Source organism: Enhydra lutris, unplaced genomic scaffold (assembly GCF_002288905.1).
Source record: "Enhydra lutris kenyoni isolate GAN:26980312 unplaced genomic scaffold, ASM228890v2 scaffoldscaffold34, whole genome shotgun sequence".
Taxonomy (NCBI): domain Eukaryota; kingdom Metazoa; phylum Chordata; class Mammalia; order Carnivora; family Mustelidae; genus Enhydra; species Enhydra lutris.
The window spans coordinates 5,365,149-5,388,743 of record NW_019154118.1 but is presented as its reverse complement, the minus strand read 5'-3'; the positions used below and the strand labels follow the sequence as shown (position 1 = coordinate 5,388,743).

The 23,595-nt window shown below is 43.1% G+C and overlaps 1 protein-coding gene across 5 annotated transcripts in view; it reads right to left on the bottom strand.

Annotated features, from left to right (window-relative positions):
- Positions 1-23,595, bottom strand: part of LOC111153754 (PR/SET domain 10) — a 62,506-nt gene that overhangs the window by 12,172 nt on the left and 26,739 nt on the right. For 3 of the 5 annotated variants that reach the window (XM_022512970.1, XM_022512968.1, XM_022512967.1), the window contains 11 exons: positions 23,009-23,081; positions 20,858-20,975; positions 17,314-17,443; positions 16,328-16,570; positions 10,615-10,962; positions 8,808-8,963; positions 3,892-4,071; positions 3,112-3,222; positions 1,533-1,733; positions 674-817; positions 104-274 (listed from right to left, as the gene is read on the bottom strand). In XM_022512970.1, coding sequence (XP_022368678.1) covers positions 104-274; positions 674-817; positions 1,533-1,733; positions 3,112-3,222; positions 3,892-4,071; positions 8,808-8,963; positions 10,615-10,962; positions 16,328-16,570; positions 17,314-17,443; positions 20,858-20,975; positions 23,009-23,081 — 1,875 coding nt within the window. Of the gene's footprint in view, positions 1-103; positions 275-673; positions 818-1,532; positions 1,734-3,111; positions 3,223-3,891; positions 4,072-8,807; positions 8,964-10,614; positions 10,963-14,643; positions 14,656-16,327; positions 16,571-17,313; positions 17,444-20,857; positions 20,976-23,008; positions 23,082-23,595 lie in introns of all 5 variants that reach the window. The other 2 variants (XM_022512969.1, XM_022512971.1) reach the window with 1 other exon arrangement.

Genomic DNA, 23,595 nt, shown 5'->3' with positions numbered 1-23,595 from the left:
TCTGAGAATTGGGTGCTTTTGTTGACCACCGCCCCCCCCCCAGCCCCGCCATATTGGCTAGTGGCCATATGACATTGGTGAAGGTAAAGAGAAACATGTATACCGGAGCCACTTGAACCACTTGAAGCTGTATGTGCTGAGGCTGCTGAAGACCGGATGTTGACTGAGACACGGGAATGTACTGAATTCTCTGGTAGTCCCCCTGTGACGTTCGGTAATCTGTGGTTAAGGTCTGGGACAGTTCTGTCATGGCTTGAGTCAGGAGGTCTGTTGTCTAGAAAAGTCACAAAAAACACATTAGCTGGTGACACTACTGCTTGTACAAATTAGCCCTGAGCTCAGGCAGGAGAAATCCGAAGGTGAGAAGATACTGGAAGATTACCCATGCGTCTGCATCAGCCTGTCTGTGTCAGCCCCAGTGGGGCTACCAGAGAGGTTCTGACAGTCTCCCACACAGGAGCAGCACTGAACATTTCTAGCTGCCCCTTCTACGGAGAGCTTTGGAAAGCATCAACCAGGAGACCAGCCATAAGCATAATACCCTGGGTAGAAAACTGAAGGATAATGGGCTACCTTTGCAGCCAATTACAGAGCAAGTCAGACATGGCTTTGGCATTGGAAGCCATGATAGGCGCCAAAGGGGATGAGGTGCCCTTACCAGCCACACACTTACCACCACGGTCTCCCCGGTAGCACTGTCTGTGGTTAACACAGCTGGGGTAGCACTGATCACAGCTGTTGTCAGTGGTGGATGTAAGGTGTTAGGGAGCTGGGCATACTCTGGATGCTTCTTCCGAATGTGCTGTACCATCTTGGTCTGGAAGAGTATGGCAAAACCAAGAATCATTACTAGAGTTAGTTATTTGCCATTTTTCTCAAACTCAAACCCTGCCAAGAGTCCTAAAGTCTTTCCAGATTTGCCTTGAAAGAAAGAAGGTATGGTCCTCCTCCCAAAGCAGCACAGGGTTTATAAGAGAAAAAGAAGAGGTAGAGAAGAAACTCAACACCCATGGGACCCCACACCACCAGGCAAGGGCAGCACACCTCACTCATGGTAACCCCTCAGCCCCCCAGTACCTGCAGCAACCAATCACAAGCTCCCCGCCCCCCACAACCAAGAATGACCCCCTTTTCAAGATCTATCATGTAAGTTCCTACAGAAGTAGGGAGTTCCTAGAAGTAAACCTGTAGAAGAAGTAAACCTGTAGAAGTTCCTACAGAAGTAAACCTGAGCTCATAAAGCAGGAGCATAACTGTTCTAACACGAAACCTTCAGCAGACCGAGGGAAAAGGAAACCAACTGAATGCTCAGGTTATGTATGAGATACACTAACTCTGGGGAAATTCCACATATCCTCTTCCCATACTGGATTTACAGTTCCTATTCTCAGGAAGTAGCTCCTTAGCCATCTGAACTAGGAAAACACCTCTGACAGCCCCCATCAATCCAGCAGAAGCCAACTGCCACCTTCTCTTAGGAGATTCCTTCAATAATGACCTTGATTCAGATGCATTCAAAGCCCTTCCCATACCTTGCTGCTGTACTGTTTGGAGCAGTGAGGGCAGCAGACAGGAGGGGTGGCTATTGTGCCCGTGAGCTGGGTGTGCGTGCTCAGCATGGGGTCTGGCTCTCCCGGGCCAGCTGGACGGAGTTTGCGAATGCTCGGTGGGAGCTCAGCCCCTGGATGGTTCTTCAGAATATGGGCTTTTCGCTTGCTGGCACTTTTGTAAACCTGCAAATTCAAATGCTTTGTCATGAAAGCAGCATACGGTGGTCCCACCTTCTTTAAAGCACACTCTCTAACAATTCCGTTGTTAGGTAGGAGAAATGAGAAAAGGTATTCAGATAGCCCAAAATAAAATATACGAACAGTTATACTGAAGGATATATAAAATAAGAACATAATGTAGATAGGCTAGGCATCTCTCTAGAATTTATACATCTAAGATAGTAATAATAAAAATACCCCTTACCCTGAAATTTAAGAGGTAGATACACAGTGACAGAAAAAGAATTGTTTCAAAGCCCAGATCATCCCACTTAGCCTTTCTACAAAAGCTCTCTTATGTTTACAAGATGCCAAAGAATCTTCCAAAATGGCAAGTCTATAAGTGACTAGTACCTCCAATGGTAAATCTATGCTTTAAAAAGTTTCCCAGGGGCACCTGGGTGGCTCAGTGGGTTAAAGCCTCTGCCTTCGGCTCAGGTCATGATCCCGGGGTCCTGGGATTGAGCCCCACATCGGGCTCTCTGCTCAGCGGGGAACCTGCTTCCCCTTCTCGCTCTCTGCCTGCCTCTGCCTACTTGTGATCTCTGTCTGTCAAATAAATAAATAAAATCTTTAAAAATATATATATATATATATATAAATATAAAATAAATAAATAAATAAAAAGTTTCCCAGTTTTTTTTTTTTTTAGATTTTATTTATTTATTTGAGAGAGAGACAGTGAGAGAGAGCATGAGCAAGGAGAAGGTCAGAGGGAGAAGCAGACTCCCCATGGAGCTGGGAGCCCGATGCGGGACTCGATCCTGAGACTCCAGGATCATGACCTGAGCCGAAGGCAGTCGTCCAACCAACTGAGCCACCAAGGCGTCCCAAGTTTCCCAGTTTTAAGCTAACACAACTACATCGTATAAGGAAACAATATTACGATGAAACAATAGGTGTATATATTTTTTTTTTGTAACTGCACAAAAGTAAGGATGAAATAGTAAAGTCTCCCATTGCAAAACTTGTCCACATCCTACTCAATCTTCTAGAAATCCCAAACCCACTGTATATATTTTACAAGTAGGATGATAAACAATTTTGTTTTAGAGCCTAGGAATTTAAAATGAATTTATATACTAAGCCCTTGGTAAGCCTCTACTTTTAAAACCAAAACCACAGAGAGAAGGAAAAATGTTAAACACAAAGTCAACTAATGCTTAGGAAAAAAATTTTGGCTTAAAATGAGACCGCACTTGTAGCCCTTGCTCATCTGAATGGAAAACTACTGAGAGCCAGGGGACCATCTGTTAAGAGTAACTCTAAGATCCCAGTATATTTATACATTCAGACAAAGGGCTCCCAGAGACGCATCCCCGCGTGGATAGTTTCCTTTTACCTTATCACAATACTGACAAAAGTAGTCGCGGTTGGGCTTTATGATGGGGAGGGTTAGCTCTGGCACCTCCTCGATCTTCATGTCTGGGTGCCTCTTTGATAAGTGATTTACCTAAAGGGGAAAAAAGCAAATGAGAAAAAGAGAACCCATTACAAAGAGAAGCGAACCAAATGCTCTGGTCTTGACTGCTAGAAGATGGAATCCTCTGAAGCCATGCCCCAAAACAATAAGGCATGTGGCCAGATCCAGCATTTCCAGGCAAATCTGACATGAAGCCTTAATAGTCACAGTTAGCAGGAGCTACCAGTCATTCAGCAAATCACTGAAGGGTCACTGTGGATTCCACGATGGGAAAGGGAATAGCACGAACCCAGTGCATACACCCTGCTTTGAAGGGCAGTTTCCTACTACTGCTCTTTTGCATCCGGAAAGGGGAGGCATTAAGGGAGCAACTGGGGAGAAGGACAAATCCCACCAGAAAGGATGTTCAGGAACACAAGAGAGAAGGAAATGAAATAGAAGGGCAGAGACTGAGCAGGGTAAAGCGAAAGAAAACTCGTAATAAGAAGTGATAAAGACTCGTCGCAAGAGGTCAGGAGAAATGAGCTGTGCCACAGGAGGGCAAAGGGAGACTGGGAAGAACTCCAAATTGGGCATCACGTGCTTCTGGCTTTTCCCCTAGCCCCTGACAAAACCTACTGAGAATTTCGCACAGAATACTGCACAGAAGCCATCACCATAAACAGAAGCAGGTGGGTCTGGTAGCCGCTTGGCACTGACCAGCATGCCTCGTCTCCGGAAGCCCATCATACACAAGCGGCACTTGAACGTGAAGCTGTCATAGTCCGTGGACGTGATGCGAGGCTTGAACGTCTTGGAGCGGCTGATGCGGTCAGCCTTCTTGGCCTCCCTCTCAGGGTTGTGCATTCTCTGCATATGTTCCCGTAGCTTGTCTTTCCGCTAGTTAGAGAGAATGTTTGAAAAGGCAGGGGAGGGGGGGAGCGGAGGGCAGAAAATTTTTAATTGAAGGGATTAAAAAAAGCAATACAAGTTACCAGTAAGCACAACCTACCAAGAGGCATCCGAGTTGCTAGGGTGCTGGACAGGGACAAGGACAACAGACAAGGACATGGCAAAACTCTGTCTGCTAGCAAATAAGTGTGCTCCACTGAGCCTTGCCTTTTGGGAAGGAAGAAATTATGTGTATTATGGAGAAGATCAAAGGATAATGGAATAAACTTGGTATTAAGAATTACAAGACAGAGCCACCTAGGTGCTCCAGTCGGTTAAGCGTCTGCCTTAGGCTCAGGTATGGCCCCAAGGCCCTGGGATCAAGCCCCGAATCGGGCTCCCTGCTCAGTGGGAAGCCTGCTTCTCCCTCTGCCTGGGCCTACTGCTCCCTCTGTCAAACAAGATCTTTAAAAAAAAAAAAAAATTTACAAGATACATTGATAACGAATGATAGGTAATACTCTATTTACAAAGCCATGTGTATGTTCAGTTCCCACACATTCTAACAAACATTATGATGCTCTTCCAAATCCCACATAAATTTAAGTATTTCTCATCTTATGGATTTAGAAGTTCATGTAAACAATCACGCTGCCCACTATGGATGGAGGATATGGTCTAGGTCACAGGTCTTAGTCTGATGACCTAATCTAGTGATACATATTTATATGAGTCCATAGAGAGAAAATCAGGCAGAGCCTATCCCAATGGAAAAAAATTCAGAAACATGCCAGCTCCCTTCTTCAGCATTTCTCTCTTCTTTTGGACATGATTAAACTCTTATTGGCCTGATAAAGATTCTGGGCCTTTCCACAGAACAGTTCTCCCCACATTTTGGTATAAGGACTTCTATTTAACCACTGCCTTTTTTCAGCACGTTCATCTAACAAGTATTTCTCGAGTGCCCACCGAGTATTAGGAACCATTCAAAGTTCAGAGTTTAACGCTAGGACCCGTCACTTACCTCCTCCTTCTGCTGCCATGGATAAAACACGACCACTCTCTCCTCCTACCCCACCCACCTCATTCCCGGCAAGCCCATCAGAGAATTTCATCGTCTCCTACTCTGCAGTGAAGTCTGGATTACAAGCCCTGTCCTAAATAACAGTATTTCTGAGTGTCTTTAGATAAAGCTCAACACCTCAGACTTCTGTTATATTTCTACTTTTTCCCCAGCATTGGTCTTCACTAATCTCCTCCCACCCATTCTCTTTAAAGGACCCACTTATTGTAACTGAATCATTACATAAGCCTGAAAGCCTCCTCCTACTACTACACCCAGCTCTGCATACACATTCGCTGAAGGCCATTTCTCACCATTTTCCATCCTAACGGCCCTAAAACCAATCCATTATGCCCCACTCTCTCCTCCTGCCTAAATCCTGCTGCTGGATCAGCAAAGTTCCCAAGGATCTAGCCTCCCAAGCTGCACAGCCCAATTTCTCTCTGTCCACCCATCAGCCTGGCATCCAGACACGAAGTCCTACCAATTCTCCCTCAGATGTTTGTCTTGAATACAGGCCCTTCTCCATGCCCATTGCCTGGGCCTTAGTTCAGCCCAGCTGAAAAATGCCCCTGGAGTGTCTTTACCCCTCTCCCTGTCCTCCTCCATCCCTTTCTCTAGCAGGCTCCCTCTTCCCCACCCTTAAGGGAATTCAAGTGTCACCTATACCCCAAATCAGATTGAATCCTTCTCGTGGCATTTTTTTCCCCTCTATTACAGTAGCAGAAATAATTTTTTTTGAAGTTTAATTTACTGAAGTAATTTCTACACCCAACCTGGGTCTCGAGCTCATGACCCTGAGATCAAGAGTCGAGTGTCCTTGCCACTGAGCCAGCCAGGCCCCCCAGGAGCAGTAACAATTTTTAATGCACATGTCAGATTTCCTCTTTAAAGTGAGAGCACCTGAAAGTCAAGAGGTCCTACCTTTTGGAGCTTGTAGTAGGACAATTACAATTCAGTAGAAGTGCTACAACAGGCTCAGAAGTTAAGGGTTCTATGGGAATACACAGGAAAAGCACTTAATCCGGGGAGGGGGGCATCAAGAAATGCCTCTGTATGAAGTAACATCAGCCAGGCAGAAGGATGAGAGAGTCTGAAAGTGTATTTCAAGCAGTGGGTTGAGAAGGAGAACAGATGCAAAGCCCCCAGGAGAGTCAGACGGCACACCACACTGCAGTAAACCCCGCGGTTCAGCAGAGCGGAGTACAAAGGGGAAGGGAGAACTGCACAGGTAACTGGGAGCCAGGTCCTGTTTTTAACTAGAGTTTGGGTGACACACAATATTTTATCAGTTTCAGGTGTACAACACAGTGAGCTGACAACTCTCTCTATATATTCTATTACAGAAGCCAGATCTTGTGGTGGCTTTTTTTTTTTTTTTTTTTTTAAGTAAGCCTATATGCCCAACGTTGGGTGACCTGAGAGGAAGAGTTGCATGCTCTACTGACTGAAACAGCCAGGTGCCCCTTGGGGTGACTTCTAAGTGATAAGCACTTTGAAATCTATCTAAGAGGCTATTAAAATTAAAGGGTTTTTCTGAAGGCACATGACATCCAATTTGTTCTCTAGAAAAATAACTCATTATAGTCTGAAAAATGAACTGTAGATGGGTTGTGCTTTTATACTGTGTCAACTCGGCTAAGGAGAACTAACTGTATTGACACGGATCCCCTACCTAGCGTGGTTCTCAGTCTTCACGAGGAGACAGGCTCACACCAGACTGGAAGACGGGAAGGAAGCAGTGGCCAGGATGCTCCAGGAGCCAGAGGTGGGTTGCCAGGATGGCCCCGCTCACCCTTGCTGGCTCCTACTGAGCCACCAGCTCTCCTGCTGAGAGCAGGCACCGCGGGCAACTCCATGTCCACCGCCACAGGCAGGAAGATTCCTCTGTGGCCAGCACCGGCTCTCTTTCATGAGCACGCTGAAGGTGCCAGGGTCCCCAGATTCCCAGGGAAGTGCCCACTATCCGCCCGGACCAGGGCTGCAGAAGGGTACATTAGTGACTTCTCTCCGATCCTCCAACTTTTCCTGCCAGATCCTTGCTTCTCTATCTTCTTCTATGATGTTCTTATTCCTATAAGAAACTCCCTTGCTGCATAACTCTAGTGGGTTTGCATTCCTGCTTGAACCCTACCCTAATACATCGGATGAGAGTGAAAGAGAAAGTGAAAGGAGCAAGGTTTTTCACATGCCTGGTGCTAAAATGAGATCAGGCACAAAAGAGAGAATAAAAAAAATATCAAATATCAAATGGTAGGACGGATGGATGAACAATCTGTTAACATCATAAGATAGGGACCCTTTTAGATAGATTGTTGGTGGTGGTTTTTTTTTTTAAAGATTTTTATTTATTCATTTGACAGAGAGAGATCACAAGTAGGCAGAGAGGCAGGCAGAGAGAGAGAAGGCAGGGAAGCAGGCTCCCTGCTGAGCAGAGAGCCCGATGCGGGACTCTATCCCAGGACCCTGAAATCATGACCTGAGCTGAAGGCAGAGGCTTAACCCACTGAGCCATCCAGGCATCCCCTTGGTGGTGTTTTTTAATTAAGAAATGAAAAAGAGGGGCACCTCAGTTGCTCAGTAGGTTAAGCCTCTGCCTTCAGCTCAGGTCATGATCTCAGGGTCCTGGGATGGAGCCCCGCATCAGGCTCTCTGCTCAGTGGGGAGCCTGTTTCCACCTCTCTCTCTCTCTCTCTCTCTCTCTCTGCCTGCCTCTCTGCCTACTTGTGATCTCTGTCTGTCAAATAAATAAATAAAATCTTTTTTAAAAATAAATAATTAATAATAATAATAATAATAAAAGAAATGAAAAAGAACCTAGGCCTATTTAGAGGTCACATTAGAGTTCTCCGCAAAGGCCCAAACTGTGCTACCGTACACTGAATGCCAGCAGGATTATATTCCATGACATATCAAGTTAAAGTTTGAAAATTACTTCCTATATCTCTTTATCATCTCCAAATTCTATACAATGCATCTTTTTAAAATTAGTTTTTCCCTTCTGCATCCATTTCTGATTCTTTTCCAGTTTCTATGAAGCATGATCTACAGTCACACTCACTAGTGTTTCTCTATTCAATGTGAGCCACCTGATTTCCCAATGAAACATACTTTACTATTTTCCTATTTCCTTGTTTAACTCTTATCCCTGAGTCTCCTGTGAGTTTGCCCCTTGCTTCTTCTAAAGTCTAGGCAGGCTACCAATACTTATGATGTCTTCTTTTAATCCTGGAGGCATGACTCTTTCCCAAAGTTGCCCAAGCCGTTCGGCATCCCACAGATCTCCTGCCTTCCTTAGATGACAGTTCTGAGACTTTCAGGGCTCGATCTCCAGGCTCTGATACGTAATAGGTCCCCAATAAAAATCTCTCCATTTGGTAAGTAAATGTATTGTTCTCTTGGGAATTCAAAGCAATGTAATTCCACTTATTATACATTTGGATTCTTTTAAGGAGATGGGTTATCACTCTATTCAGCAATAATATTAATTATTTGGAGATATTAAGGTGAGATTTCCCCTCATTTTATCATAATAACCACGTCAAACGTGAGACATAAAATGCATCCCAAGTTCGGCTCTTTGTAAGGAGGTGATTAACTGATGGAATGAACAGGCACCTATCCTTAGCCCCGCGAAATTTCGGTGACCGTGAGAACGTTAGGCCGTTCACTGCTTCTGTACCTTAAATTGTTTCCCGCACGTGGAACACAGGAAATCTTTGCGGTCCGAATGTCGGAGCATGTGCAGGCGCAGTTTGTCAGGCCGGCAGAACGCCTTGTCGCACTCTGTACACTGGTAGATCTTTTCTGAGTGGAAGCTTCGCACGTGTTTTTTCACCTGGCAGTTGAAGACACGAGTCAGTCAGAGGACCAAGGAAAGGACAAATGGCGGCTTATGAACACTAGAGGGAGCCAAGCGCATTCCCATCGATTTCATCGGCCCTGCGGCATAACCCAATCAGATGGGATTGATAAGTGACCTCAATCACACACAGCAGCCCTGTCACAAAGAAACACAACAAGAAGCCAGAAAGCCTTATAAATCTTAACCTCCATTTAACTTGAAGAAGAGGAACAAAGAGTACTTGCTCAGTTAAAGCCCTGATCACATGAGACCCATTTTTCTTTCTCTCCTTTTTTAAGATTAAAAGCAGAATTCCTCTGGATTAAATAAATCTTGGTAAAAATTATCCACAGAAAGATAAAAAAAAAAATGATTCTTTCTCTTTCCTGCCTCCAACATGTATAAAAGCAATTTAGCCCCTTTCAGTATTTGGTCTCTACATCTTTCCATCAAATCAGGTTCTAAAAGGGATGCGTGGGTGACTCAGTTGCTTAAGCGTCTGCCTTCAGCTCAGGTCATGATCCCAGGGTCCTAGGATAGAGCCCTATATCGTGATCCCTGCTCAGAGGGGAGTCTGCCTTTCCCTCTCCTACTCCCCTCACTTGTGTACTCTTTCAAATAAATAAATAAAATCTTGGAATAAATAAACAAATCAGGTTCTGAAGAATAAAGACATGAATTCGATGATATAAAATACATTACCCTTTTATGAGAACAACACAATACCAGTATCATTTCTCCTTAATCGGGACTTATTCCCCATACTTTTGGATAATTTAAATAAAGGAATATGACCTCTGAATTTCCTTAGCTATAAATACCCAGTGAAGGAGAGCTGTGAACGACATGTAAGTAGTGAGTCGTAGCAAACTATTCCTATAAGACATTTTGCTTCATTGTTTTTTGAGTCTCTTTTGCCATTAGATTCTGCCATAAGCCACTTTTCTAATTGTTGTGGAGTGACAAAATTACCAAGGTTCCCCATACTAGCAGAACTATGAGCTCCTTTTGTCTAGGTAATTTTTTTTTAAAGAGAAAATATTTTTACTAGATATTTATATTTAATTATTCATTGACTAACATAGAACTAGCAGATCATCACTTGACGTTCAAATGAAATCACGAATATTCTGGAATTTATCCTCACCTATTTTGCTCCAGAATATAGTCCAGGGAAGGAGGTCAGTGCTTGATACAAAAGCATATTATATACCAACTCTCTTTGTCTCCTTCCAAAATGCATGACCTTAGTAAAGCAAGACAGGATACCACAGTAGTAGAGAGAAAATGTTTCCAGGCCAAGAAATGGGAGTATGTCTTCTACAGGCTCTCCACATTTTATGAGTAGAGCATACTGGCAAAGATTAAGAAAGACTTTGTAAAAATGATAATCAGATCTGGGTATTTGTTCCTTGTAATACAACTTAAATGTTTCAATGCCAATGTCTGATTTGGACAATTAAGGGTTATGATGATGTGTCACTTATCAAAAGTAGCTTGATTGAAGAAATACCGTTCTTAACCGTAAAGTTGTTTCAAGGACGGGATGAAAATGCAGGCGGTAGGCAGTCTCAATTTTCCAAACATCGAAGTTTCTTTTACCAAAGAAGAAAAGCGTACGGGAGTCTCAGGAATAGACACTCACCTGGATAAAATCTGGGAATCGTTTCTTACAAGTTGGGCAAGTGAAGCAGCCATCATTGATATGAATGGCCACATGATCCTTCAACAGATCAAGGCGGTCAAAGGATTCTGGGCAAAAAATGCAAGAATAAGTCTTCTGGTCCGAATGGAGCTTCATGTGGCTCTCCAAGGACGCACTGCTGATGAAGCCCTTGTTACAGAGATCACACGTCAGCGGGCAGTTCCCCTCCCGCCCGTGGAAACGCAAATGTTGGTCCAGTTTGTCCTTTTCCCGGAAGGCCTTCCCACATTGCAAACACTTAAAAGGCCGGAAGGACTTTCGAATAAACAGATGCTGAAGAGCTGCGTTCTGAAAGACACACACAAACGGGATCATTCAGCGAGGAGTCAAGCGGGCAAGCAGCTCGCACACCTACAGAGAAAGAGGATCGCCTCTGCAGTCAGACTTTTCATAGACGTTAAACTCCAGGACACACAGTAGAAAGATTTTTCTGGTGAAGACATGAAAACTAAACCCATGCCCAGAGAAGATCCCCCTGAAAAGCAAACCTTTTTTATGTCTTACGATATTTATGGATGTATGGGTTTGTTTGGGTTCTTTTTTTTTTTTTTTTTTTTTAAGAATTTAAGTCAGTCACAGCCAAAATAGCATTCCCAATAAAAGATCTGTATGATAAAACAAATTCCGGAGTTGAGCAGAGCAACAATTGGAGATTTAGAAGAAGTGACGTGGGATGAGTCACACATGCATGAATGAGGTTGGAGCAAGTCAGCCAACTGTGACTTGCTGAAGTTCTTGAGAAAAGGAATTCAAAGCTTGATTAAAATGTTTAGGAAAAAAAAAGATATAAAAAAACGGAAGAGTAGTACTTGCCAGGGGCTGGGGAAGGAGGTAATGGATACAAGGTTTCTTTGAGAATGATGAAAATGTTCTGGAATTCTAGTGGTGATGGTTACACAACTGAGAATATTCTAAACACTGCTTGTAAAAGGGTGAATTTTAGGGTCCGTGAATTATATCTCAATTTAAGAAAGAGAACTTGAAAGAGAAATGAAGGATACAGATTTATATGAACATGTTCATTCATGAGGTAAGATATATGAGCACACATTATAAATGGAATGTGTATATTTGACCACTTCCTACTTAGAAAATGCAGAAGACAAGTTCTCTGTGTAGCTAGTTAGTTCCACTGGTTAAAAGGCCATGATAACAAAGTTAAGACTATCTTTTTGTTCCCTGTCTAGACTACTCAATTTTCCTTTTTTTTTGCAGTCACAGATTGTGCTTCTAATGCTGATTAGCCATCTTATTGTAAATTCATGCTCTTGTTATAGGGAATCCAAGTGAGAAAATACGGATATTCAGTGCAAATTCATCACTACCACTGGAAAAACAACTTGTGCTCTACTGAGAGCAGATCAACAGAATCATCTTTCACACAGGGAATACAGAATCAATATTTTAGCTATACTATAATGAAGACTCACTCATAGGTTCCTCAAAAGACCAGAGGGAAAGCTCTAAAGAGCTCTGGGGAGGAGGGAAATTCCCTCAAAAAAAAAAAAAAATGTATCTGTGAATGGGTATGCTTACATAACCAAGGAAATAGTAACTGAAGCATTAATGGAGACCTTGATACGTTATTGGTGCAATGAAAAAAATACAATGAACCATGCTTAACCCCCAACAAGAAGCAGCTTCTAAACTAAATTCAGTGGGAAATAATCATTCAGAAAAAAGCAGAATAACCTTTTTTTCTATAGTGAAAATTCTGAACACAGTTACTATATGACAGAAAACTTCCTCCTCTGGGTTCTCCCTCAGGGCCAGGAGAGAGATTTTACCTACTCGTTTATCTTGAGGTGATACTTAGAAATTCTGTTGTGTTCCCCAGTGGACGGAGACTGCTTCAGGACTGCATTATATCATATCCTCCTTTGTATCTAGATCCCTTCACATATAGCTTAGCTCATAGGAAGTGTTCAATAAAAACTCCAGAATTAATGAAATGCATTTCATATGAGAAACAGAAAGAATTCTTTCAAGATCCTTCTACAGCACCTACAGAGATCTGCAGGTGCAGACCATCCTCATGTCAGCCACAGAGTCTGCTTGTGCTTTATCATCCTGTTCGACAGGTACCCAATCTTTTTACTCTATCTGAACAAATATTTATTGCACAGAAGAGCTCTCACTATTCGGGCGACTTTGAAAACTTAATGGAAATATTGCAAACAAACAAATACTATCCCGAGATTCAGACATGCAAGATATAGAGTGCTTTCAGCATGTAAGAATCATTTCCTTTATCCAAGTTTGATATGGTTTCCAAGGGCAGACACAATGTACAATTGCTCTTGGTTCCATTGCGGATTCCACTCCTCTTGGGGTGCCAAATCTAGAACCCGGTTTTGTTTTGGACTATTATGCTAATAAGTCTTCTGTCATTTCTGATTAGTTTGAATATCCTCAGACACTTGATCGCTGAGCAGCCACTGGACTCCTTGGTCTTAGTTCTGTCCACAGACCTTGTTCTTTTTTTTTTTTTTTTTTTTTTTTTTTTTTAAAGATTTTATTTTTTTTTTTGTCAGAGAGAGAGAGGGAGAGAACGAACACAGGCAGACAGAGTGGCAGGCAGAGGCAGAGGGAGAAGCAGGCTCCCCACAGAACAAGGAGCCCGATGCGGGACTCGATCCCAGGACGCTGGGATCATGACCTGAGCCGAAGGCAGCGGCTTAACCCACTGAGCCACCCAGGCGTCCCCACAGACCTTGTTCTTGTTGTCCTTTTAATTCCCATGGAGCCCTGAAGATCATATTCCTCTGATCCTCATGTAATCTACACAGTACAAGGCAGTGAAAGTGCTGAAACTGTCCCCACCCCTTGACCCACTTGCAGGCCATTTCTACTCTAATTCTACATTCCAGTGTAGCTCAGAGCTCTGCTGGCACACATTGCTAGAAGAAACCATGAGAAGTGGCAGAAAAAGCACAGATGGATCCATTACGGATATTCTGACCCCTGAGTTGCCATCAGCCAGGCACACGACACTATACGGTCCAGAAGATACTCTGGGTGCCAAAATGCTATGATTGCTGCCATCTGCAATGGGGGTTCAACTCACATTGAAGTGAATTCTAAGACAACAGATTCTTTGTAGACAAAGACCTATAATGTTTCTGAAGTTTGATATTAATAGCTAAAGGAAATTCATTCTTGATCACTTTACATATTATTTTGATCTTGATACCAGAAAGAAATCAATCCTGTTTGTTTTTTGGCTCTTGTTTGTTTATTTTAACACTCCTCTGCCTATTTCTACCAGACTTTCAAAGCCTTTGGTGGGCTAGCCCTACCAATGTACCTCACCCTCCACCGTCCTTCAACTGGCACCCCACACTAGGGTCAAGCTACAATGTGCAGTGTCACAAAACCATTCCAAGCACATGCCTATGTGTTGGCCTTTGATCCTATGACCAAGAGCCCTAGAAACAGCCCACTTCTTCCTGTCTCTCTCCCAGAACTTTTAAGGCTCGCTTCCTCCACAAACTACTCCCTGACCCCTTCTCATCTTTCTTTGGCCTTTCTCACTTCCCAGTTCCTATAGCAATTACAGGCTACACTTTCAAATTTAGCCCTTGACTCTAAGATCCATTACATGAGCACTCTCTCCCTAATTAGATGGTAAGCTCCTCGCGGATAGGACTCATGGGAAGATTGCATGGTGTCCCTAGCCAGGGCTGAGTATGCAGTCAGATCTCACTACCATTCCCTAAGTCATCCAAATTGTTGTAGAACTGGACGGGATCCTGGAGATCACTTAGTCCTACCCTTCATCTGGGGTAGGAGGAATCTGCCACCCACAATGTATTCATCGGTCTACCTGAAAATAAATGGTTATTCATCGACTGATTTGCAATTACGGTAGATTCCACCAGGTTTTAGCAAGTACAGGTTGCAAAGAACAGCAGGTCAGCAAACACGTCAATAACGTTCTGTTACGTGGAACACAGGAAACGAACCTACCTGCAGCTCCAACTGAGCAGGCAGCATTAGAGGAGAGAAAAATAGTTACATTACCAATGGGATTGGAAGACTTCCCTTCAGTTGGTCATTACCAATCTGGAGAGAAAAGATGAAAAAATACATAGCCCTAATTTTTAGAAGGTGTGAGAGAAAGAAACACAAGAGCTCAACTAAGACTGACCTCCAAAAGCCAAGTGCACGTGGCTTTTGCTTTGACGCAAGGAACCTCGTACCCAAACCAGCCACCCAATGCACTGAAGGATACAAACACAGTTAGAGGTACACTAGGCTCATACAACCACGACTTCACTACATGTGTGGGCTTTCATTTTGGGTTGTTTTTATGGGGGTTTTTTTCCTGTAAAAAAATTAAATCTTGTAAGCATTTCTCTGGACTTGGTGAAAAATCAGAATGGCCAAAGCAGAAAAGACAGTCATGGAGCAAGAGTAAAATGCAGATTGGGAAATAATGTAGAATGATGGATTAAGAAGGTATTAATTCATACCTTTTTGCCTTTCTGGTCTATATTTACATATGTTTCCACAGCCTTTGGAAAGAATATACATGGAGCCAAAAGAATTATATGTTTCCATCACAGGACCCTAATAAAGACTACTTAGCCTCAGAGCGCTGACAACCTTTCAATGTTATTATATTGCTATAAATGTTTAAATGTATTTTTACAGGAAGGCATGGACTAGACTATTTTTCAAGGTCTCTTCCAGTCTACAGGCAAGTAAGAAGACCAAGAGAAATATAAGCTACATGTAGGCAAGTGAGAAGACCAAAAGAAACATGAGCAAAAACAACCACGTCTCTCAAAACTGTAAGGCCTAGAAAGTTATACAAAAGAAACTCTTTCTAGCCACACATAAAGTACAATAAAAGTATATACCTCTGCCATAGACAGTGGTATAAGTCATCGTTTTCTGGATGTAAACTGGTCAGCACATGCGCTTATCCCACAAAACTCTATTGTTCTCCACATGCCTCTCCTCAAGGAACTAACTCAGACTCCAGTGCTATCTGTGAGGTAAGAGTAACACACATCTGACCTGGAGGCCATGGAGGCTGGGTGGACGCATGGTCTACAGTTGAGACACAGGCCACAGAAGTGTAACAATGACCAACTCCCGAACCTGGTACTTAACGTCAGGCTGTCCCAGGTGTATAAACTCTACCTGACACAGCAATGTGGACATGGGTCCCTTTGCGATGATGAGTAATGACACTTGCCAGTCTTCCTTTGGAAACTGTAGACAACCAAATTCATGTACCCGAAATTAATCTGAGAGCTATCATTAGGCACGGAGTAGAGTGGCTTCAGTGTAAATAATTATTATAATTAAACCTACTTATTTCCCCATTTCCCATCTGTGAGGTTAGGGAAGAGAGCTATCCTACTCGAACTATACTAATCCAGAAGCTGCCAAAAGCCAAGCTTCTGTGTCATCACTAAATTGATGGAATCTAGGACCAGCCATTCCAGGCTGTCACAGGACACAAAGACACTGAGAAGTAGTTAATACATTCTTCCTAGATAAGGGGATCCAGTGTGTGGTAGGCTAGATGCAAGATTTCAGAGTGGATGGTGAGTGAGTTGGGAAAACATGGCACCTAGAAAGCCAGTCGACTGGAGAAAGGGCAGCACCTCGTGAAGGAGGAGCTCTGCTTCCCACTTACTCGGATACGCTTGGCTCTGCGCATGTCATCGGCCGTCAGAGTGCTCTGGGTGGGTAGCACGCTCTCCTCGTGCTGGGGCTGCAGGTGTAGGCTATGAGTTTCTGGCTCGTGCTCCAGAGAAGGCTGGGTTTCCTGTGGCAGCTGAGGGATGGGGAGGGTGGTCTGTTCCGGTTGATCTAGCCCATTCAGAGTAGCTGGCTCAGCCTCATCGAACTGTTCCTTGGTGGAAAAATGTAGCAAGTCCTGAAATTGCAATAACCGGGAATTATTTCCCCAGCTAGATAGAGACCCACGCTAGAGTGCCAGCTAGGATTTAGAACTGCTGCCTATTTTTTAAATCTCTAGAGTCCTAATGCTCAGAAAAAAATAGTCTCCCTCTGGGAAAACTATCCAAGATTAGGTAACTATCCACAGGATGTAAAACTAAGAGATATTCCAGACCACTTCATGAGGAAAAGACTCTGACAGGAGAACTCAGCTGGAATAAGACCATTTTAACTACTGAAACTAATTAAACAGCATCCCCAACAATATCTGGACAATTTCAACTCCTTTTTTTAGTGGCAGGGGTGGGGTGGTGAAGAGAGAGGGAGAGGGAGGGACAGAATCTTAAGCAGGCTCCATGCCCAGCACAGAACCCAAGATGGGGCTCGATCTCACGACCCTGAGATCATGACTTGATCCGAGATCGTGACCTGAGCAAAATCAAGAGTCAGACACTTAACTGACTGAGCCACCCAAGCGCCCCCAATTTCAAATCTTGATGGCAGCAAAGCTGGATTTTTGTTGTAACATTCAAGAATATGTTCTGGGTTTTTTGAGAATGCATTCTTCTCGCCTTCTCCCAGTCATCCTCTAATTAACAAGCCACCAAGCTCTGACATGGCAGGACCATCAGCCTCCAGGAGGTATCTGTACTGAAGCCTGGTAATCGTTCCAAATCCCCAGAGCAGGCGTCTAACTCAGAGTTCTTTCTCCCCCAGTACCTGTGTCCCGTCGTCACACTTGTCCCCATTTTCACTGGTTATTTCCAAACGGATAAATTTTGGAGGGCGTCCTGGTCGTCGACCAGGGCCAAATCGCCTCTTGCCTCGTCCTCTTCCTCTGCCTCTTGTTCTGGGGACAGAAGATTAGGTTATAAACAATCATGGTTACACAGTACTCCCTAACAAGTATTTTCCCTCGACGGTGCTGATGAGCCCCAAATCTTGATTTCCTCTCATTTTATTACTTTTCCTGATTCTTTTTTTCTACTGGCAACAATCATTTTGATAATATGCACTTTCTTTTTTTTTTTTTTAAGATTTTAAAATTTATTTTAGAGGGCATGCTCATGCCGGTGCATGAGCGGGGGAGGGTCAGAGACAGGGACAAGCAGACACCAGGCGCTGAGTGCAGGGTCCAACGCAGGGCTCAATTCTACCGCCCGAAATCAAGAGTAGACTGCTTAACTGACTGAGCCACCCAGGCGCCCTGGTAATATACACTTTCTAAATATCTCATCCCTGCCATCTATATAGCCCAGAGATATCTTAAATTATTCAGAAAAAAGGAGCTACTGAAAACTCAGAGCACTGACAACCATTTTGTTACTGAAAATTCAGAAAGCACAAACATATCTCTGAAATGATGTGAGAAATGCAGACAGGACAGAACACGCTAAGCCTTACAGTGCGTTCCTAGAGACAAGATTCCGTTCTTTCCCTCCTTCCCCCGTGCTTCACTTCCTATTCCTTCCAAGACCTGTGGCTAGATTCAAAAGAACTTTCTTGTTTTGCTATAAGCTTCTGGCAGGTCAAAACGAATTTCTAGCTCAACTGTGCGATAACATGCCTTGTGAACACCAAGTAAATTTTACCTTCTTTAATAAATTTCTAGCATATAAAAATTCCTCAATAAAGGAATTCAGGAAGTGTGCCCCCAAAATCTCTTTTAGAAGATGAATGAGTGAGAGGATTAAGAGTACACTTACTTGATAAACCTGAGTATTGTATGGAACTGCTGAACCTGAAACTAACCTAACACTGTATGTTAACGATACTGGAAAGGAAAGGGAAGAAAAGGGGAGGGGAGGGAAGGGAAGGGAGGGGAAAAGAAAAAAGATGTGTGTGAGAGGTATGTGTAAAATTGACCAGATCATGTTTTATTTCTCCACTTATCTATTTAGCAATTTAACAAAAATTATATGTTGTTCCAGAATTTTTAAAAGACTATTTATTATAGAAAATTCTGAACCTAGATAAATGTAGAACCCAATGTACACAATGAACCCTATGTGCCCATTACCTGATTTCAATACTTAGCTACTCATGGCTAATTTTATTCCACTGTACCCCACCCCCCCGTCTATTTCCCCCACACACTTACCCATTAGATTATTCTGAACTAAGTTCCAGACATCATTTCAACTGCAAATATTTCCACAAATATGTCTCTACAATACAAGGACTCTTTTTTCTATATTCCATATAGATAGGTAGGTAGATAGATAGATAGATAGATAGACAGATATACACATGTATATTCCATAATACCATCATCACACCTTAAAAATCTGATAGTTGTGGGGCGCCTGGGTGGCTCAGTGGGTTAAGCCTCTGCCTTTGGCTCAGGTCATGATCTCAGGGTCCTAGGATAAAGCCCCGCATCGGGCTCTCTGCTCAGCAGGGAGCCTGTTTCCCCCTTTCTCTCTGCCTGCCTCTCTGCCTACTTGTGATCTCTCTCTCTCTCTGTCAAGTACATAAAATCTTTTTTAAAAAATCTGATAGTTGCTCAGTATTATTAAATCTAGTCAAAGTTCAAATTTTCCTAATAGTCTCCAATTTCTTTTTAATAGGCAGCCAACAAATGTCTTTATATACCATGTGTCACACCCCATACTAGGCAATAAAGACAAGTTATATGTGACAGTTTTTGCCCTCAGAAGCCTAATAGAGACAGCAGGCACACAAACCAAAAAATCATAATATAAAAAGTGCTATAACAGAGCCATGAACAGAGTTCTAGAGACACCTGACAGGGAGTGATTTCACTCTCACTATGCCCTCCACCCACCTCAGATATTTACTCCTATGGCTCCCATGGTCATACCGGGTTACCCTCCGTAAGCATAGAGCCCTGCCCCCTTACCTCAGTTCCATGCATTGCCCACTCGAATGTTATCTCTTGCTTTCCAGCTCAGACCCTCAAATCCCTGGACTCAACAATCCTTGCATCTCACCACCACCTCCAGTGTAGTCCTTCTGTCACCTGTTTGCAGTCCTACAACCTCTTGATGTTTTCTCTCCCTTCTTCCACACATAAACTCCGAAGTCATTCACTGCAACTGCTATAACCGCTCCCTCTCAATTGCCATCCCTACTGCTGCTCCATCACTCCTGCTATGTTGGCAAAGCCACCACACTGTGCCGTCCCATTCCCTGGCTGCTCAGCACTGGCATCAATGCACCAAATGATACTGGACAATGACAAAGAGCCATGCTAGTGGTCTCACTTTAGCGTCATGACCATGAGCCTCAAAAGAGCTCTTATCGGGGCGCCTGGGTGGCTCAGTGGGTTAAAGCCTCTGCCTTCGGCTCAGGTCATGATCTCAGGGTCCTGGGATCGAGCCCCGCATCAGGCTCTCTGCTCAGCGGGAAGCCTGCTTCCTCCTCTCTCTGCCTGCCTCTCTGCCTACTTGTGATCTCTCTCTGTCAAATAAATAAATAAAATCTTTAAAAAAAAAAAAAAAAGAGCTCTTATCAGTATGATCGGAGGAAGTCATACGTCCTTCCCTAGAACATGGATTTTCCCACTTTCCTAAACACCGTGTCATTCCATCTCCTCTCTTTTCAAATCCTGTAAAAGACGGCAACACTAATGGTGTCCCATTGGTGCCACTGCATTCCAAAATACTCTCATTCTTCACCCAAACTATTAAAATAGCTTCCAACTGGACTCCCTGTCTTCACTCTTGATCCAAAGAAAACACAAGTGACATTTTAATTTTCATCCAGCATGACATTTTGACATATAAATTCACATCACAGATACTCCCTGATCAGAACTTTAAAGACTTATCATACTTAGAATAAAATCCAAATTTCTTACCATGACCCATAAGGCCTACCTGATCTAGCCCCTGCCTACTCCAACTTACAGGATTCTCACTTATCTATTTTTATCGTACTATGGAATGAAACCTATGATTTAGTTTGATGAAGGAATCCTACTTCTGAAAGAAGTTTGCACATCAGAGATGCAGACTGTGTGCTATCTCAAGAATTCCCATCCCAGAATCTCTTAGAGGAGGCAACTAAGGGGGAAAGATCATATACTGCTGGGTACTCTGATTATGCTAGAAAAGAAACCAACAGTAGATGAGGATGGGGGCAGGCAAAGGGAAATGACAAACAAGAACTTTCCCTCTGCAGCCCACCTGATTACCTGTCTACACACAGAAACACCCAGAAACAAACACTCATTAGTTGACCGACAATATGGAAATGAATCTGGACCTTTAATACCCAAGTTTGCAAAACGTTCTGATACCTGCTAAACACATCCAGTTTTTCATCATGGGAATTGAGATGCTGTTGCAACTGCTCCGAGCTTATAAATCGGCGGTTACATTCGTAGCAGGGCCAGTTCTTCTCTTGCTCACGAAGAACTGCAGTCACAGGAGAGAAATCATAATGGCTGATGACCAAGAGACAGCAATAGACCTCAAATGCCCAGGTCCCCACCATCGTCATCTCATGTAGCCCAGTGCTCATAAACACAGTGTCTGCTATCTGCATTACTCTTTTGTTAGGAAAATCAAAGGCTAGACTTTGACAAGAGTAGCTTCCAGGATCTTATTTTCTTCTATATTCATGTAAGACATCAAAGAACTGAACTCTGTCATACTACCGTTTCCCATCTCTCCAACACACATACCCACACAGCCTCACCACACTGGAAAAACAGAAAGCGCTACCATGGAAATCTGCATCCAGATGACTTAGGGATTCTGAACCAGGGTTCATAAGCTGAAGGCCTCTTTTATCACAAAAAGACTTAAAAGCCAATGCCCAATATAATTACTTTAACGAAATGTTAAAGTAGCTACTAAAGTTGATTATTGGCACACCCAATCCTAGCAATGCCACTCCTGAATGTGCACCAACAGAAGTACGCACATAGGTCCACTAAAAGAAAAACCTATGTCAGAATGTTCACAGTGGCACTCTTCAAAATAGTCCCAAACTAGAAACAACCCTGTTGTATAAAAAATAATTCAGCTGGCCTTTGTCCCTGGTTCCTGGCAAACAACCTCTGAGTCTTTGGAATAGCTCATGTAACAGGAGTGCTGTTGTCAATCATGGTAGTCTTTGACCATATGTGAGATTCTCCTAAAATGACTCAAGATGGGGGGCTCCTTGTGCCAGAAAGTCAAACCGTCTGATTACAGGGTTGGAGCCTGGAGCCTTGAGCCAGGGAGCAAGATCTGGAGGGCAAGTTCAATCATGCAGCCAACAGTTCTATCAACCATGCCTATTTCATGACAAATCAATAAAAACTCTGGACACTGCAGCTCAGGTGAGCCTCCTGGGTTGGTAACCATACATCAGTGTGCCACAGAGGTGACATGGGACACAGAAGCTTCCTATTTGGGGCCCACACAAACCTTGCCCTAAGCACTTCTTCATCTGGCTAGTCCTGATATGTGTCCTTTATAATAAAACTGTAATCATAAGCATAGCACTTTTCGGAGTTCTGTGAGTCATTCTAGAAAATTATCAAGCCTCAGGAAAATTATCAAGCTCCCTAAACTGTAGTTAGTTGGTCAGAAATGCAGGTGGTATGGGAACGCTAGAGCTTGCGGCTGGTATCTGAATGAAGAAAGTCTTGTGAAAGACTTGGCCCTTAACCTGCGCAAAGTGACCTAATCCAGGTAAGTGTCAGAATTGCACTGTACAACCCAGATTTTCACCTACAGCGAAACAGATGCATTAATTATGGTCTAGCCATACTCTAGACTACCAAAATAGCAATGAGGATGAACACTTTACAATAACACACAATATGGATAAATCTCACAAACATGTCGAGCCAAAGATTCCCAGAACATACATAATTCTAGTTATATGAAGTCTGATATGAGCATACCATATCCATGGTATTAGAAGTCAGGATGTTAGTTACACCCAAGAGTGAAGAAGGCACGAGGGACTTCCAGAGCACTGGCCACATTCTGTTTCTTCATCCGGTACAGGTTATACAGGTGTGTTCCCTTTGTGAAAATTTATCTGACTGTATGCTTACGATATGTGCACTTTTCTGTACATAAATTATACTTCAGTAACATTTACATTAAAAACAAAGTCAATGCCTGCCTTGTGAATGTCCTCAGAGATGATTAAATCTAGATAGAGATCGTCCTCAGGTCTAGATTCTAATTTAGTATTTGGAGGTTTTCATTACATTAAATACTACTTTCCAGCCACCCAGGAACAAAATGTAAATATGTCACTGTCATTTGATCCCCAAATCAGACAGGGATGTGTAGCTGAAAAACAAAACAAAACAAAACAAAACAAAACCCTACTGGAATATCTTTTAAATGTATTGAGATAGGAAAACTGGAGGTTGCATACTGATATAATATATACAATTTAGAATTCATATCAAAAGTGGAAAATAGAAAAAAAGTCCAACCACCTTTCCTTTCTTCCTCAGAAATGTCGTGAATTTTCTGGTTCACAAACTCAGCATAGGATGCAGCATACCACACCTGCAAGAACCAAGTACATCATGAAGACCTAGAGGGCACCAGCACACGTTCCTCGGGTGCTTACAGTCTTTCTCCCGCTTACACAAAACAATTCAGGCTTTCCCACAACCCACGAAAAACAAACAACAACAACAAAATCGCACTGTGAGCCGATCTCTTTAACACCAGATGGTCGGTCAGGAAGTGTGTTTGCCAAGACACACTCACTGTGTGTTTTCTTTCTCCTTTTTAAAAAAATTGTTTTTGTTTAAAAAAAAATGTTTTTGTTATTAGAACAACTTCACAAGAGATAATACTAATAGTCTCTTCATCAAAGGAAAACATAGCTTCTTCTGGTTGTTTTATCTGTATGTAAACACGGGTTTTTACACAGTTGGAATCGTCATGGCTTCCACACAACGGCTGTCGCTGGGATCCCTGAGGATGATTTCAAATGCGACAGTGCCCTCCTGAGTCTCTTCCTCCCTCCTACCCCACTGGCTACTTCTGCTCGGTCTCATCTGGCTATTCTTCC